Genomic DNA, 18,268 nt, shown 5'->3' with positions numbered 1-18,268 from the left:
GAGTCCAGATAAATGCCACACAGAGCTCCAGTAGCAGACACATCTCTACATCAACTGTTCAGAGCAGACTGTGTGAATCAGGCCTTTATGGTCAAATAGCTGCTGAGAAACCACGACTAAGGAAAAGCAACAAGAAGAGATTTGTTTGGGCCAAGAAACACAAGAAATGGACGTTAGACCATCTGTGCTTTGGTCTGATCAGTCCAAATTTGAGATCTTTGATTCCACCTGCCATGTCTTTGTGCGACACAGAAAAGGTGAATGGACGGTCTCTACATGGTTCCCACTGTGAAGCATGGAGGAGGAGGTGTGATGGTGTGGGGGTCTTTTACTGGTGACACTGGTGGGGATTCATTCAAAATTGAAGGCACACGGAACCAGCATGGCTACCACAGCATCCTGCAGCGACATGCCATCCCATTAAGGTTGGGTGATATGTAGAAATTTTCCAACCAACAACCATCAGTCCAGTCGCCAACAACAGGTGATATATTCGCACAGGAGCAGACTTTTTGATGGGCGGAGCAATGTAATCATGCATGGACTGATTTGTGCGTTTAGAATTTATAAGTTTTGTTTGGAGGGAATATTTTACCTACTTTTCTTGTTTGTTTCATAACATAGCTACTTTTTGGATTATTTATTTATCTGTTAATTTATTTGAGATGCGCCAAATTGCACAAAACACTTAACTTTTTTAATGCTCACTGGAAGAGACTTTGATTTTCAGCTTACTTTTGGTTTAATTTTGCATTTGTTGTTGGGTCAACTGTGTAAGACAGATAAACACGGTTATAGTGGAAAAAAGAAGCCAGTTTCTCTTTGTTTTCCTCCCGCCATTGTAGGTTTTTTAAATAAGGTTTTTGGATTTTTCTGAACATAGGCTACTGCCTTTCTTTCTTTCTGTTATGAGTTTGAGTAAATGAATCGCTGCATTTGGGCGCACTTTGAGGAGGGTGCATTTGCTTGCCGCTGGAAGAGGGTGCCATTAAAACAGTGCTATTATTTTTCCGTTGACTGCTTCTCTTAGCCTCAACCAACATTATCAGCAAACGTACTCATGGACAAATAAATAAATAAATAAATCTCTCTAGTAAAACTGATTGGTGAAAGGCTCAGCCTCAGTGGATATATTCGCCCAATCGCCCAACCTTACATCCCATCATTTATTTTCCAACAGGACAATGACCCCAAACACACCTTGTGTAAGGGCTGCTTGACCGAATGATGGAGTGCTGTGCCAGGTGGCCTGGGCTCCACAGTCACCTTACCTAAACTCAATGGTGATTGATGGTGAGATGGTTTGGGATGAGATGGGCTGCAGGTGAAAACTAGTAATGACTTCATGAACTTCTTCACAAGTGAAATGTTAACAATTAGAGAAAAAATGACTCAAAATCATCCCACAGATGTAATATTATCTACAGCTACTTTCAGTACCATTGATGTTATTAAGTTAGACTCTTTTTCTCCAATCGATCTTTCTGAGTTAACTTCAATAATTACTTCCTCCAAACCATCAACGTGTCTTTTAGATCCCATTCCTACAAAACTGCTCACAGAAGTCCTGCCACTAATTAGAGATGATGAAATCATGGAAAATATTATTATTTTTTATGATTTCACTAACTGAAAGGACATAACCCAGCTGAAATCAGCCGCTCCTAATATTACTCACTGATAAATCCACAGCAGGAAGTGATAAGGGACTTTCACAATAAAACCACAGATTTAAATCAAAGCTCTGACATATTTTAACTGACACCTTAAATCAGCTATTTGGTGTCTCTGAGATCTGGGTCCTTGTTTGGACCGAAACCACAGATTTCTCCACATTCCTGTGGATGAACATCTTTAAGTTCAGACTCGTGTGTGCTGACCTGTGATTGGCTCGTAGGGCCCGAACCTCCGCTCCCAGCCGCCGCCGGTCCTCCAGAGCACCGTCCCTCTCCATCTGCACCTTCTGCAGCTCCTGATTGGATGAAACACGCGTCAGTTACAGGTAATCAGCTGATTTCAGTCAACACCAGCAGCAGAGAGGCACGTTACATCAATCCACCCGAGGCTTCTGGGAGCCGCGCTCTGATTGGCCGACCTAACCATGTGTTTGTGTTTTAACTGCTCGTGCTCACGAAGAGATCAAGCCATGGCTCTCAGCGCTACTTCCTGTTCAAATAAAGGATTAATTAACTAATGGACTAATTAACTCTAACGCGTGTCAACACTGCGCGTAATGAGGAGGGGTTTACAGGTGCATTGTGGGAATCAGAGGGGATTTCTGCGTTTGTCGAGCACCGTAAATTAACGGTAATGATGAGGATTAGATGCGTTAGTAAGGCGCCGGCGAGGCAACGAGAGAGAGAGAGGACGCGTTTTAATCTGCATGGCAAAGGCAACAACACAGGAAGTGACATCATGACCAATCACAGCGTGTTTCAGAGTCTGTATCGTCCAGTTTAGGTTACGGTCGTGGATTAAACCTTAAACGAGGAGGGGGGAGTTCCTCTGGGCTGCGCTGCAGCAGGACCACAGAAGAAGAAAAGGCTGTTTTCATTTTAAAAGCTCTGCCTGTCTTTGTAATGATGTCATACTTCCTGTTTTTATGACCTGCTGAGCCCACAGTGAGGCCAGGCGGCAGTAAAGCAGCAGCAGTGTTTTGTAGTCCATATTCTGGGTGTTGTAGTTTATACATGTCACCGTCACAGAGTCCAGAGTCCTTGTGAACTGTACTTAACGTCACCATGGTTTCCACCGAGGTTGAAGTTTCTGACGAGTCATCAGTGAGCAGAACGCAGACGCCGCCGGAGCGCTGCAGCTGCCAGAAGGACATGGGTGATGCCATCGTGGTGAAGTCAGCAAGTCTGCTGAGAGGATGCAAGGATGTGCTGGACTGAGTGGAGCCATTTTTAATGGGCATGAATGAATATAAAAGGCAGCACGGTGGCACAGAAGGCCCTGGGTCCGAATCCACCGTGTGGGCGGGGCCTTTTATGCTGCATGTTCTCGCCAGCTTCCTCCCACAATCCACACACGTGCAGTTAGTGAATGGTTGTCTCTGTCCCTGTGCTGGCCCTGTGACAGACTGGAGACCAATCCAGGTGTGCCCTGCCCCGCGCCCTATGGTAGCCGCGATAGGCTCCACCCCCGTCACTGTGAGAAGGATAAGGAGAAGAGAATGGATGGAGAGATGTACTTTTTATTTATTATTCGTTGTACTTGTTCTGTATTTTACGAGTGAATGTTGTATTTCTTTAGAGGAGCCGACATCATGATTAATGAATTTCCTTTATGGGAGTTCGGAGGGGGCGGAGCTCGCACTCTGATTTTAATCCCTATAAAGACCGTGTGAAGCGTTTTGTTTTACAAACATGTTTTAAATAAAGTTTATTACTTTTTGTTATTTTATTCCTTTCAAACAGCTGACCACTCCTCCTGTATCTTCCTCCCCTCTTGTCCTCCTCCTCTGCGACTCTGCACAGGGAACTGAATTTGTGGACAACCGCGGCGGGCCACCGGCGGCGGGCCGCTGCATCGCGCTTTTGCGTCGGGCTGTGTCTTTGGTCAGACTGTGTGGAAGTCAGCCGCAGCCTGATCCCGACCTACTCCCCTATGCTAATCGAAGCCCTCGAGGTCTGGGAGTTTAAAGCGAGACATCAAAAGAGGAACCAAACCCGGAGAGTCAATATGTGTCTTCTCCAGCCGGGCCGGAGGAGACGCTTCAAAAGAGCTGCCCGACTTATTAATCAGAATAATTTCCAAATGATGTGAGGAGCAGGCGGGAACGACGCCGCGCTGACCTTTAACACGACGAGTTAAGGTCAACCGAAGAGGGAGGACGGGGGAGGAGGTAATAAAAGGAGCCCGCCCGAACCTTTACCACCAAAGAGGGGAGCTGTCTTTAATTAGCATGGAGGAGCAACAGGACAGGAGGTGGAGGTGGAGGTGACAGAGGCACGGGGTGAGGAGGAGGAGGGAGGGAGGGGGGTATATGAAAGGAACTACTTTGACCTTTAACATGAGGAGTGTGTGTGTGTGTGTGTGTGTGTGTGTGTGTGTGTGTGTGTGTGTGTGTGTGTGTGTGGAGGGGGGGGGGCTCAGGATGTGGAGGTGAGGACGAGAGGAAACTTTAATTATCAGAAGGAGGAGCGCGGCGAGGAGTAAATGAAACGCTCCTCCTCTTCCATTGACCTTCAACATCCACACTGTAACTGTACTGACTGTGGGAGTAACTGAGTACTTTACTCAAGTACTTCAGGATCACTGATATTGGTTTTACTTTTTTGACTGCACAGACCTGACAGACGGAGCCGTCAAAGATCAGTAATCGATAATCAATCAGAGAGATGGAAAGCGGCCTGGATTTATCGAAGGTCTCCGCTGAGTCGATCCAGGTTCACGAATGGAAGCCCAGAGGTCAAGTGTGCAGAGGACGGCTGTGAATGCTGTGTTAACGTGTACGTCTGCGTGGAAACGTTTTGCGTGCGTTGTAACGTCTGGTTTCTGGTGTCGGCTGCGGCGGCTCTCTGGCCGCCTGGCGTTAATTTGCCGGCAGCTGCTGAGTTTGTGTGTGAAATTAAAAAGCTCTCCAGGCTCTAATCCCCACAGAGCCCTCAGCCTAATTAACAGGCTTCAGCAGGAAAAACGATGGCGCTACATTAATAACAAAATTTAATCAGAAGAACAAAACAGACGCAGGCAGAGCAGCAGCTCTTCTACCGAGTCTTCTACCGAGACTCGACTGAAACAGAAACCTCGCATCAACAAACAACAAACTTTAATCAATGAAACTAAAACCCAACGTTTCCATGTTTGTAAAGGACCTCCTAAAAAATCAATAACTGCTCAACTTAAAAATGTAATTTCTTTGATTAAATTTAAAAAAATCAATGATCTAGTTTATTCTGACTGATAAACTTTGATGATGTGTCTTTCCTTGCTTCACACTTTGTCACTTTTAGTGTGAAAGGAGCTAGAAGAAAGAATACTTTAAGAGGTAATGGTACTGAAGTGTTAAAAATAGTGTTATTGTAGGCAAACATCCAAATATTGACCAGGGGTGTGTGTGTGTGTGTGTGTGTGTGTGTGTGTGTGTGTGTGTGTGTGTGTGTGTGTGTGTGTGTGTGTGTGTGTGTTTACCTCGCTTGCCTGCTGCTCTCTCTCTTGTTCCAGGCGTTTCCACTGCACGCAGACAGGGACAGAGTTAATCTGCAGTTACTGATCGGACCAATCTGCAAACGCACATTTTAACTCATATCTATAATCAGTCATTCAGCAATTGATCCTAATCAATGAGCTGAGCTGTGGGCACTCGGCTCTTTCAGCAGTCCGAAGTGTAGAATCATGTTTTTACAGTTTCCTCATATATTGATCCACTGACACGCTGAAAACACGTGATCATTCAAGCTGAACACCTCAGCTTCTGTCTGACTGATGGTGGAGTTTTTCAGCCCTGAATGCTGCCTGCAGACGTTTTAGGACAGAAGCCTTAGGGGTCACAGAGGTCAGAGGTCAGCACTTAGGCCAACCTTAGGCCGCAGCTGTCAGAGCAGCTCTGATTGGTCGTCACGGTTATGTAAGATTCTGGTGTCAGAAAATCAGGAAACAGGTGAGAGGAAGCAGGCGAGACAGACGCCTGAAACTCCGCCTCCAGTTGCAGGCATTAAACAGAATCACAGACGGGTTTCACCTTTGACTTTTACCACTCAATGAGCGTGGAGCTCATGGAGAGAAAATAAGGCCTTTACCAAAGTGTTTAAATTCCCTCAGGACTGCAACAACATTCAAATGCATTGCACGCTGATGTCACAGCCACAGGATATCACCACGGTTACAATCACATCACCATCACAACCATGATGACCACCACAATCATCATCATTGTTACGACCTGTGGCCATAAAAAGTCTGTGTGAGCTGCTGTGTTTCTCTTTACTGTGTCTCTCTGCAGGTCCTTCCCCTAATGAAGAGCAGAGAGCTGCTGATTGGACCGTGGTGACTGCGTTCAAAAACCCGCTCTGACAGCTGCCAGGAGGGAGAGAGAAGCAAGCGAGCAGCTTTGACAGCAGACGCGGACCTGGACTCCAACTTTTTGGGTTACTTTGTATCTGTGTAAGCGTGCTCTGTGAGAGCCGCCACCTGCGGGTATAAACTCGAGTTTATACTTATGCATAGGCTGAAGGGGTGAGCTGCTGAAGGGGTGAGCTGCTGAAGGGGTGAGCTGCTGAAGGGGTGAGCTGCCTTTTCTTTTGAACTGTTTTGTTAACTCAAAAGACACGACGTCGTACTCTCATTCCCAGCGCTTTATTCGTTCCGCCATTTTACATACAAACAACAACAACACTTCGCGGGCAGGTCACGCATGTAACTATCTAGCCACTTCTGACCACAAACTGTACGTGTACATGCAGTATCAATAATGGCTGACCCCAGTGCCTCAGTCAGCAAGATTTCAGAGTCTGGCTTTAGTGTACAAAGTAGAGATGGACCGATCCGATATTACGTATCGGTATCGACCTAAATTACTGGATCGGATATCGGAGAAAAATAAAAAATGTAATCCGATCCATTAAATATCACGAAAGCACCTCACAAAACTTGCAACACGCCGTAACTCGCCTCAGAACGTTAGCACGTCGGAGCAGTATGCATCACGTGATAGAGCGGCTGTGGCATGCGGGACCTGTCGGTGGTCTGGATAGCATGTGGAGCTTCGCTAGCAACCCGGCATTTAATCTCCGACAAAGTTATCCCGAGAGAAGTAAAGCAAGTGTGTAAGTCCATCTCTGAATGTTTGTAAAGCATTCCTGCGTTAAGCTTAACAAACGATATATGGAGCGACTGCCTCTTCTTGCTGCTACTTCAATCATGAAACTGCTTAATGATCAGCTGATCGGCTTTTCTGTCGCGAGTCCGTCTCTCTTGTTTGTTTTTGGCCCACTTTGCACCAGAAAGAGGAAACCAGCGGCTGAACAACAGCAGCACATTTAAGCTTGATCAGCTGTTGTTAGAATGTATTTAATATTACTTTCTACTCGAGGATCTTTTTCTACGTAGCTGACGCTGGTAACTGTGCAGGGGCGGATCTAGCAAAGTTTAGCCAGGGGGGCCGATAGGGCATTAACAGGGAAAAGGGGGCACAAAGACATACTTTTCTTTCTTGTTCTCATTTAAAATGTCTAGCTTTTAATAAATAATTATCTGACACCCAAAGTTTTAATTTGATGTAAAATGAATAGAAGTCAATTACTGTATATAGTGACTATTAAGTCTAATATATATACCCTAGTAAGCTATAGTACTTTTTCCTTTGGGAAGGTACCATCTGTGCAGTCTGCAATTTTGTTGAAGAAAGATGTTGAATCTATTTAATATTTCTTGAAAAATAATTGATTTCTGTGCATTTTTTTCACACTGCATCAAATTAAGGTTGATTACATCGATTAAGCATCATGAGGTGGAGCGTGAGGGGTGGTTCCCTATTTTTTATTTATTTATTTTTGTTGTTGCTGGGAGTTGGAACCTTATTAGTTAGGTTGCTTAATATTTACGCTAAGTACTCTTTAAAATACCAGAATAGGGAGGATGGTGTAGGTTTAAGTTTATTAGATTGATCAGTATTGCTGAACTATGAAATATTTTTTTGTATACAGGTATAACAGAATAGCTTTAGTGTAGTTGTTGTTTTAAACTTGAGTATGAACTTATACAAAATGCAGCAAGATATTTAAAAAAACAGTTTTGTTGATTAAAACACACTATATCGGATTCATATCGGTATCGGCAGATATCCAAATTTATGATATCGGTATCGGTATCGGACATAAAAAAGTGGTATCGTGCCATCTCTAGTACAAAGTAATGTTACACTCCTCCACTTTCCCATCTTCAGTTAGCTTTACTTGGTCACCATTATGATGAGGACAGTCTTTCGCCCAGTGGTAAGTGCTCTGACAAATAGCACATCTTGTTCGCTTGCCAAACTTGTCAAGTGGGTTGGTACCTTGTAGTGGTTGTCGCTGTCCACTCCGCGACGAAGTACCGTTGTTTCGTTTGTATTTGGGACCTCTTTGTTCCGTAAGGAAAACTGCATCTTGGTTCAGTTGAATTCCGCTGAAAACTCCGGTTACTTTCCCTCCGAAAATCCGTTTCAGTGCAGACTTCATAGACGCAAACGTTAAGTCCGTGCACACTGTCGACTTTCCTCATCAAGACAAGCTGTATCTAGAAGCTTAAATGCTAGCACAGCATCAGGCAGCGTCATGTTGTACTTTTTCATCCGGTTATAACGCTGTTCAAAGTCTATAATGTAGTCTGCCATGGACACGCTGTGGTTCTTTGCAATGCAGTCAAAACACGAGTAGGCTTCATAAGCGCGATCTTTCTCTTCTCTCTGAAACACCGCGTCAAGTTTTGCAAGTCATCTTTGTCCAAATCTTCCGCGTGTATCTCCATGGCCGTATCTCTGGCTCTTCCCTCGAGCCCCAGCGCCACCGCGAGTGCCTGTTTCTTTTTATCCAGCTCCGTAACTTGTCTCCAGATATTAACTTCATTCTTCCAGCACTCGTATGGCCTGGCTTCATCAAGCTTTGGTGGTACTTTGTAATTTGAAACCATCCTCTGCTACCAATGTTAACTCAAAAGACACAACGTCGTACTCCGATTCCCAGCGCTTTATTCGTTCCGCCATTTTACATACAAACAACAACAACACTTCACGGGCAACAGCACTCTCGCGATATAACAGAAAATAACAAGTTAACATGTTTTCTCCTATTTCTGGGCTAGGAAGCGAGGGATAGTATTAGGGCTACACGATTAATCGTTAGAAAATCGCGATCTCGATTCATACTTATGTGCGATCTCATTTCCAAATGACAACGATTTAAAAAAAACAAAAAAACAAACAAACAAAAAAAAACGACGACGACTGTACCGCATTTTGATCCGGGACGTACTCTGCATGAAAACAAGCGCTCACTCTTCCTGCTCAACAAATGACAAGGGCAGAGCCTTATACCACGTGATACAGAAGCTGTGCCGCGTGATGCTAAAATTAGCAGGGAAAAAACAACGGAGAGCACGTCAGGGATGACGAGAGAGTGACAGGAGAAAATCCGTCCCGGTCAACCACCCAAACATCAATAATGGGAACCTTATACAGCGCTTCCCTATACCCGTCGAACTCAAAGAAATTACGGAGGCTATCACTTATCACCTGACCAAAGATATGGCTCCCATCAACACTGTGCAAAACGAGGGATTTAGGAAAATGATCAACACCCTAGACAAACGCTACACAGTGCTGTCCTATTTTTCTATTGTTGCACTACCTGCTCTATACACGCAGTGTCGAGCAACGGTGGAGACAGAATTTCAAGCAGTACAACATTTAGCGGCGACAACAAAACGTGAGACATTTGTTGTTTTTAATGTTTATTTATTGTTTTTATGTTCGGTCTCAACTGTTACGAAGTTGATGTGCAGTTAATAAGTGCAATAAATATTTATACTGGAAAAGAAAATCGTGAGAGAATCGTGATCTCAATTCTAAGCCAAAAAATCGTGATTCTCATTTTATGCAAAATCGTGCAGCCCTAGATAGTATTGTCATTTGTTTGTTTTGTTTCTTTCTTAGGGTTTAGTTAGTTTTCTCTTAAAAAAAATAAAATAAAAATAAAAATAAAGTTCTATCTTATCTTATCTTCTCTGGCGGGACTTAGTTGGTTTTGTTTATTATTTTGGCCTGGGTTCACCCTGGAGCTACGCTTCCTGACATTGAATAAAATCACCTTTTTCACCCATAGCTGGTTTCGGCTGTTTGGTTTGGGAACCAGGGCGGGTGCTTGCTTCTCTCTCCTCCTTCTCTCAACCTTATGTGCTTCTCTACACGCCTAGACTAAAGGCGTAACAACCATCTCAACCACCATCTTCATCACCACCATGACCATCATAATCATCACCATCACATCACCATCACAATCATCACCGCCATCACCATCATGACCATCACAACCATCATCATCACGACCATCATAATCATCACCATCACAATCACATCACAATCACAACCACCATGACCATCACAATCATCACAATCACATCGCCATCAAAACCACCATGACAATCACAATCGTCACCATCACAATCACATCACCATCACAACCACCATGACCATCACAATCATCACAATCACATCGCCATCAAAACCACCATGACAATCACAATCGTCACCATCACAATCACATCACCATCACAACCACCATGACCATCACAATTATCACAATCACATCACCATCACCATCATCATCACCACTATGACCATCAAAATCATCACCATCATTATCATCACAATCACATCACCATCACAACCACCATGACAATCACAATCGTCACCATCACAATCACATCACCATCATCATCACCACTATGACCATCAAAATCATCACCATCATTATCATCACAATCACAATCGTCACCATCATTATCATCACAATCGTCACCATTAGGGCTGCTCAATTAATCGAATTTTAATCACGATTACGATCTGGGCTTTCAACGATCATTAAAAATGTCTGAGCCGATTATTAGCCCCTCCCTCATTTATCCGCGACACCTTGAAGGCCGGTCCGTGAAAATATTGTCGGGCATAAACCGGTCCGTGGCGCAAAAAAGGTTGGAGACCGCTGAGAGGACCCGAGGGAAGCTCGGAAAGCTAAGCAGAAGTTATTTGGAGAGGAGAGTGACTGCCGTTGGTTGAAAAGAGAGGTAAAAAAAAAACTTCAGTGGTGTTGCACACTATTTTATATTATTTTTTAAAGTCATTGTTAACCCTTTAAAGCCGGTCAGACCAGCACGCTCCGTTTTGTGTAACCTTTTTAAATCCCTGTAGAACCTGAACCATGTAAGCTAGTGCAATAATTTGTTTTGCATATGAAACCAGAGGAGTTGTACTTACATCTGATGCCATCAGCTTGTCCTCGGTCACGGTTTCCTTCCACATATAGCTTTGCAAAAATTGCATAAAAAGCGCTTGCAGGAACAAAAACAGAAACAGCTTTGCCGATCCAATCAGCTGTTCGTAACACTTCCCACAGTGAAACAGACGTCAGCTCGAACTATCACATGTCCGCCATTTCCTGGCCGAAACCAGAAGTGACGTCATTTTCGCGGAAAATGTAGTTTTTTACTTGTAGGCCTTAAAAGCCGATACTGGTCATGTTTGACTTTTCTGAATAGTTTCTGGGATGTTTGCACTGCTGGAAATAGTTTATTTTGATGCACCTGCTGTTTTCTTTGCAAATTTGCATCATAGGATTGTTTTTTCGTTTTTCCTGCAGTATATAAAAATTGCTGTATCTCCAAAATAAAACTATGAAGACACTCAAAATAAATTTCCTGTTGTTGTAAACTATTTTTTGCAACTTTTTTGTATTTAAAGTTTTGAGGGATAAACCTCTTAAATTTCTCAAAGAAGAAATATATGTAAAAAAAACAAAAACGATTTTCAATTTTTTTGTAGTTTATTGCACTTGTTTGCAATTAATGTAGTTACTATGGACTTAATGCATACATATTATTAAAATATGGGCTATAACAGTTGTATAGCAACTTGAAATGCTCCCACAAATGGCACTACAACATGTAAAAAAATAATATAAGCTCTGGCGGACTTGGTTCTATGGTAGGTCTTAAAGGGTTAAATAAATATCGTCATATAATCGAGATCTCAATTTCAGTGAAAATAATCGTGATTATCATTTTTGCCATAATCGAGCAGCCCTAGTCACCATCATTATCATCACAATCACATCACCATCACCGCCATCATCACCGCCATCACCATCATCACCATCACATAGAGCTGGGCGATAGAACGATAACGATATGTATCGCGATATAACTTTTACTCGATAGAGAAATTAAGCTATCGCGATAGACCTCGCCGCTCTTGTCCTCTTAAAAAAAAAAAAAAAAAAAAAAAAAGGTCAGCCAATCCAAATTAAGTAGCGCAGAGCCGAACCAATCACAGCCGCAGCGTCACGTCGCGTGACTTGCTACGTACAGCACAAGTGCCAAGCTGCACGTGTGTTTGTTTGGGAAGCAGCCAGTGCGTAATGGAGGAAATGAGTGTGCCGACTAGAAAAATCAACCGAGCGTGACCGAAGAGAAAACAGATGATGGTTCCAACGCCGGAGAGATTGTCGAACGGAAGAGCCATAGAAGTTCCGTAGTGTGAAGGTATTTCGGCTATTTCAAGTCTGACAAAAAACAGAGTAGCGTGCACTGCAAATTGTGCCGAAAGCAAGTCTGGAAATACAATAAACTGGTGCATGCGTCACACTGTGCGCCACGTTATTGTTTCGGTGAAATGAATTTCTACAATACTGTTACTGTTAATTCTACTCTCTGCAGTGTTTAAATGCTTACATATACACACAGTTACTGTCCCTCCACACATACGACTCAGTTCTGCTTCTATGCCCCAGCTTTGTTTACTTTTTCCCACCGAGGCTTCTAGACTTCTGATTAGCCAGTATTTCTGCACGGTTAGGAATCTAGCGCCACCTGCTGCTTTGGCATGTTCATAGCAGCGTTTTCCTTCATTTCTGCCTTTATGTGTGGACGGGATTATTTTTTAAAACGAAAACGGAAAATCTCCGTTTTCAAAAATACCCGTGTACGTGTGGACGTAGCCTCAGTCTCTGACTGGAAGCGCTAATTCGTCATTCGGCTTTTGTCAGACTAAACTAACTGTTAAAACTGTTTGAAAAGCTAAGCTATACAACAAGGAGAGATTGAGAATTTCCTTTTAGTTCTCAGTTTATTTGATATTGACAAAAGTTAGTCAGTTTTGTCTGTTCTTCTGTAAAACAAACTAAGATTTATTTTTAGAATTAATATTTTGTTTCTAAGTGGAATTGACAATTTAGTCTGTTTCGTTTGTTCTATTTTGAAACTTAAACGCTTTAGCGGCTGCCTTTTGTGTAGTTTGTAATATTTGCCTTTATTTATCTGAAAAAGTCTCATGTTCCTTAAGTACATCTACCCTGTTGAATTTATTATGGGAAATAAATATTTAAATAAAAACAAGCTGCTGATTATTTCACATTTTACTTGTGAGCAACGGCACATTTAAATCTTACAAATATAGTTATTTGGCTTATATCGTGATAGATATCGTTATCGCCTGAAATGAAAAAAACATATCGTGATATGAAAAAATCTCATATCGCCTAGCTCTACCATCACATCACCATCATCAACATCATCATCACCATCATTATCATCACAATCATCACCATCACAATGACCATCAGGATGACCATCATCATTGTTTCTATTACATTGAAGTAAAATCAGCCAGTTAAACTCAGATTTGTTGCGTTTGGGTGTAATCCGTCGGGCACAGCTGTCTCCAGCTGTTTCTGTCAGTAAGTGAGGAACGAAGGTCTGCCTGTGGAAATCACACCGCCTCAGTGTATGGCAGCGCCGGCTGAGCTTTAATAATGCTGTAATAATGTTCTAATAATGTTGTAATTACCTGATATTAGCTCAATAAGAAGCTGCAGCTTCCCTCTGAGAGGGAGAGGAGCACACACTGACTGAGCGCGCTCAGGGACAACTCTCTCCTCTCTTCCCCTCCCTCTTTTCTAATATTTCCCAGAAGCCTTGGCTGCAGGGGGAGATAATCCCTGAGAGATGAGTAGAGGGAGCGGTGGCGGGAAGGGGGGGGGGGGGGGTTGGGGTGATCCTCCAGCGTGGAGTGCACTCTCTTCTTCTTCTCCTGCAAGGATTACAGCGGCATTTGAAACATATTTCACCGCGACGCAGCAGCAGAATGAGGGCGGGATTATGGTGTTACTGTGGAGGGGTGGTGTTAACGCAGAGGGGCGGGGTGTTAAAAGATGGCGGAGCACTGATATTGTTGGGGGTTAGCGGCAGTAGCCCAGGTGATGCTGAAGTGATGCTGATACGGTGGCAAGTTTGGGGGGGGGGGGTTAATGGAGGCAGAGTGGAGGTGTAAGAGGCTTAAGATGCGAGGCCGCATGGGGCGGAGCCAGCAGAGGTGAAGGTTTGAAGGAGATCATAAACACTGTGAGCGCAGAGCAGCCAGGAGAGGAAAACATGGAGATGTGCAGGGAGACGTCAGGACCTGCAGTTCCACTAATGTCCACTAGGTGCTCTGACCCAGCCTGTTCACATGTGTAAAAGATTCAAAGAAGAGCATTTAACGTGTCATCACCGCGCTGACATCAGCAATCAGACGTCAGGTGACTCAGTATGCCGTCGTGTTGACAGCAAGTATGAGCAGAGCCAGTGACACAAGTGACACCTGGAGACTGTAAAAGTTACTGCCCCGTCAGGTGAAGCTGTGCTCCTATTGTTGCTGAGTGCTGCACACCTGAACAGGTGCAGAGTTCTGGATCCTGTTAGTACGGACACTTTCCTTCTTCTACTCCAAAATTTGCCACTTCCTTCCATCTTCATCAGGTCTCATCACTCCTCTGCTTTCCTGACGGCAGTTGCCATGGTTACTAGAGCTCAGCTGTGCTGCTGCAGGCCTGTTCCCATGGTGACCACAGTCTGTCAGATGAACAGATAAAGGTTTTTCAGATCTGCGAGCAAATCAGGAGGGGGTGGAGCTTCTGAGCCCGCCACCCGCACGCGGCATGCTGGCAGCGCCGATCCTGCTTTCCGAGCCCCCCTTGGATTGCCCCGTTCTCTCCCCCCCCACAGAGACCGGTTTATGAGTCTGGGTGCATTGTGGGTAATAATTCTCTGTGGGTCCTGTAATAAACTCTGTGAACTGAGCGCCGATAATAATCACAGCCAGAGACCGCAGGAACACCTTTTCAAAGTAAAAGTCCAAACTCTGATGCCCGTAATCAGCCCCCAATCAGTTGTTCTGATTGATTATTTACCAAGTCTGACTCAAACTGGCAAATCTGAAGGGAAGCCTCTGAATGTGATACAACATCATCTACGCACAGGCGGCTCACCGTCAAAGCCAGGTTCAAAGGTCACAGTGAGAAAATACAAACATTTACAGAGATGCTCTGAGTTTCTGTGCTTGCTCTGACATCACGAGAACGATCGTTTAAAGACCCCGCCCCCATTGGGACTGCTTGGTCAATGTCAATAACAGCAGAGATGGCCTGTAAAACAATGTTCCCGCCATTTGGCCACCATGACTTCAGAAGACTGTACACAATGATGGCTGAAGCAGCCAATCAGGAAACGTGACAAGAAATGATCACTAGTTGATGAATGTGTGTGTAAGGCAGTGTGTGTGTGTGTGTACGGGTATTAACATCTTTGTGGGGACCAAAAACGGGAAGATTACCATACCTTGGGGGCAGCAGTCTCCAACCTTTTTTGCGCCACCGGTTTATGCCCGACAATATTTTCACGGACCGGCCTTTAAGGTGTCGCGGATAAATACAACAAAATAAAACTAGTACCGGTACCGAAAAAAAGAAGATTTATTCATAACACACGTGAAAAGACCCAGGAAAACAGAGTTAACGATAAAAACGATAACAAAATAACGCTGAAAACCGATAAAAACCCTGAAAACTATACATTTCACACCTGAGCCTCAACTCTCGCGGCCCGGTACCAAACGACTGACGGACCGGTACTGGTCCGAGGCCCGGGGGTTAGGGACCGCTGCCTTAGGGGACCACAAGGATATAAATACACAAAGGGACAGGGAGTATGACTCTGTCCAGCTGTTGCCTGATGTTAACCTCCACACCAGGAGAAGAGGAGATGTCACCCAGGTGTGAGCAGGAGTGTGTAGTGTGGGGAGGGAACACACCTGCAGTCTACCTGTGTGGCTCATTTTAATATCAGTGTGTCCATCAGAGGTGGTCTGTAAGCCACACACACACACACACACACACACACACACACACACACACACACACACACACTATCAAAATCGTCGACGACTGATTTAATAGTCGACACGTCGTTTGAAACTTTGTACGATCACAAAAGACGCAGGAATAAGTGGCAGGATTTAAGAGTGTAATAACGGACTGAAACAGAAGATGGCAGCATTGCATGTACAAGGATGTCAGCTACCGCTAAACCCCGAAGAAGAAGAAGGAGGAGCAGCTGTGTCCCAGAATTCATAGCGCGGCCCAGCGCAGTTTCCAACAATGGCGGCAGCTAGTTAGTTTTAATATTACTCTTATTATTCTTTCTGGGTCACAAAATAAACGTTTAACATATTTTCAGGCGAGAATGTAGCTGTGTAAACCTCAAATATCTGCTCAGTTTATCAGGACACCACATATTTTCAAAAGCGCTCCGACGTTTTCGGAGACATCTGTTACCCACTAGCTCGTTAGCGAGCCGGGGGCTAGGCTCACTAGCGCCGTGAGAACACCGGACTCCCCGCAAATCGTTTTCAAACCCACCGCCGTCTTTCGCTACTCAGGTTAAATATATATGAGTCACTTAGATAACTTAAAATGTTATTGTTTGGCTTTTTTTTTTTGTATTTTATTTGTTCCTGAGTAAATCAGTTTGTCTGAGATTAAAGTTATAGTTTTTACACAGCTGAATAAACGTCAAGCAGACAGCTGATTATCAGAAGTGTGAGATGCTCCAGAATATACTCCAGTGTCCTGTTATATTTTAGATAGCAAGGAGTTTATTAAACTTCACCGAAACAATCTGCAAATTTCATTAAAATTTAATAAACTATCATCTTGTCTTTATTTTTAGTTAGCACAGACCTTAAACACTTAAAGCTGTAAGCTAATAATAGTTATATAAGAGCAGATGCTGCTGGTGCAATAAGCTGTAGTTTTACGTCCAATGGATGATGATCTGATTAGTCGACTAATCGCAAAAATAATCGGTGACTAGTCGACTATCAAAATAATCGTTTGTGGCAGCCCTAACACACACACAGGTGAGTAAACAGCAGGTGTTCAGCAAACAGCGTGTCGGCTCGTCTCAGTCTGCTGTCAATATTTGTGTCTCTGTTTTCACCGCATTCTAAATATTCTCGTTCACATTCAAACTCAAATATTTGAGGTCTGAGCACCGTAACCCGGGCAACCGGGTTAAACACGCCGCTTAGCAACGCTGCTGTCAGAACACGATGACGTAGAGAAACCTGCAGCTCGCGTTTGTCACATGACCACCCAGATTTATGGCACAGGGAGGAGACCCTGCAGGGTCACATGACTGCTCTTAAGAGTCTGTTCTTATTAATAAGCGGGAATTTCTCGTGAAGACCCTCACGGTGCACTCAGGATCATCACGTCAGTCTGGATGACCTGCCAAACCAGAACTGGGTCCAGTCTGGCCCGAGTCATTAAAATCCTGCGTTGGCTGACTCTGTTGTGGTCACGTGGTTTATTTCAGCAGCTCGAATCGTATAAAACATTCAGCTCGGATTGAGCAGAGGGAAGTAACTCCACTCTGGTCTGTGACACACCTGTAAGAACACACCTGCGCTAACAGAGTCTTACTTTACGTCTGCTTGTGTCCACTCACAGCGGAGGAGTCGATGCTGAGAAATCGTCTGCGAGCTGCCAGACCTTCACCTCTGATCAATAAGTCTGATCGGTGCGCCTCTTTTGTGAACGGATGACAAACACAGGTGTTCGCCCACTCTCTCGGAGCACACAGGTAAACAGACTCACCTTGGCGGTAGAGCTGTCCCTCTCCTCCATCACGGCCTTCATCTCCTGAGCTGTGATGTCACTTCGCCGTTGCCGTGCCAACCAAAGACGCTGGACCAGAACTGAGCCGAACTGCTCGATTTCCTGGACGGAGTCGGCGTCACAGATGTGCCGCAGGAGCTCATCCACATCCTAAAACGCACACGGAAGGAAACCGATCAGAACCTCAGACAACCACGAGAACCTGCGGTCATCAACACGCCGCCAGCGTTTACCTGATCGCCATCGTCCAGGTGGAAGCACTCTGACCTGACAACACACAGATGGACACATGTTAGACTAAGCGGTGCTAAGTCTCAGCGGCAGGTGAAGCCCTGAGCTCCTATGAACAGGTCAGCCCAACATTTTTAGCAGATTTAATTTTAGTTTGAGAGAAAAAAACTGAGCATCAGTGTTTTGGTCTCTCTGGCTGCCATTAGAGTCGAGTCAGAGCTCGCTGATTTCTATCATGATGAGAAAAGTTCATATGTCTCTAAACTCGCCGTCATACAGCAACCGTGAAACTAACGGGTGGAGCAGGAGGAGCAAAGAGTGCCCATCCTCTCAGGTAACGGGTGGAGAGA

The 18,268-nt window shown here is 44.3% G+C and overlaps 1 protein-coding gene across 5 annotated transcripts in view; it reads right to left on the bottom strand.

The window, feature by feature from the left end:
• Window positions 1-18,268, bottom strand: part of mipol1 (mirror-image polydactyly 1) — a 48,239-nt gene that overhangs the window by 8,803 nt on the left and 21,168 nt on the right. For 4 of the 5 annotated variants that reach the window (XM_080293517.1, XM_080293519.1, XM_080293522.1 and 1 more), the window contains 4 exons: window positions 17,921-17,954; window positions 17,667-17,837; window positions 5,137-5,178; window positions 1,881-1,972 (listed from right to left, as the gene is read on the bottom strand). In XM_080293517.1, coding sequence (XP_080149643.1) covers window positions 1,881-1,972; window positions 5,137-5,178; window positions 17,667-17,837; window positions 17,921-17,954 — 339 coding nt within the window. The remainder of the gene's footprint in view (window positions 1-1,880; window positions 1,973-5,136; window positions 5,179-17,666; window positions 17,838-17,920; window positions 17,955-18,268) is intronic. The other variant, XM_080293520.1, reaches the window with a different exon arrangement.

The sequence above is a fragment of the Astatotilapia calliptera genome, chromosome 19, assembly GCF_964374335.1.
Source record: "Astatotilapia calliptera chromosome 19, fAstCal68.1, whole genome shotgun sequence".
NCBI classification, from domain to species: Eukaryota; Metazoa; Chordata; class Actinopteri; order Cichliformes; family Cichlidae; genus Astatotilapia; species Astatotilapia calliptera.
The sequence above is the reverse complement of the archived record's forward strand: the minus strand, read 5'-3'. Positions and strand labels throughout refer to the sequence as shown.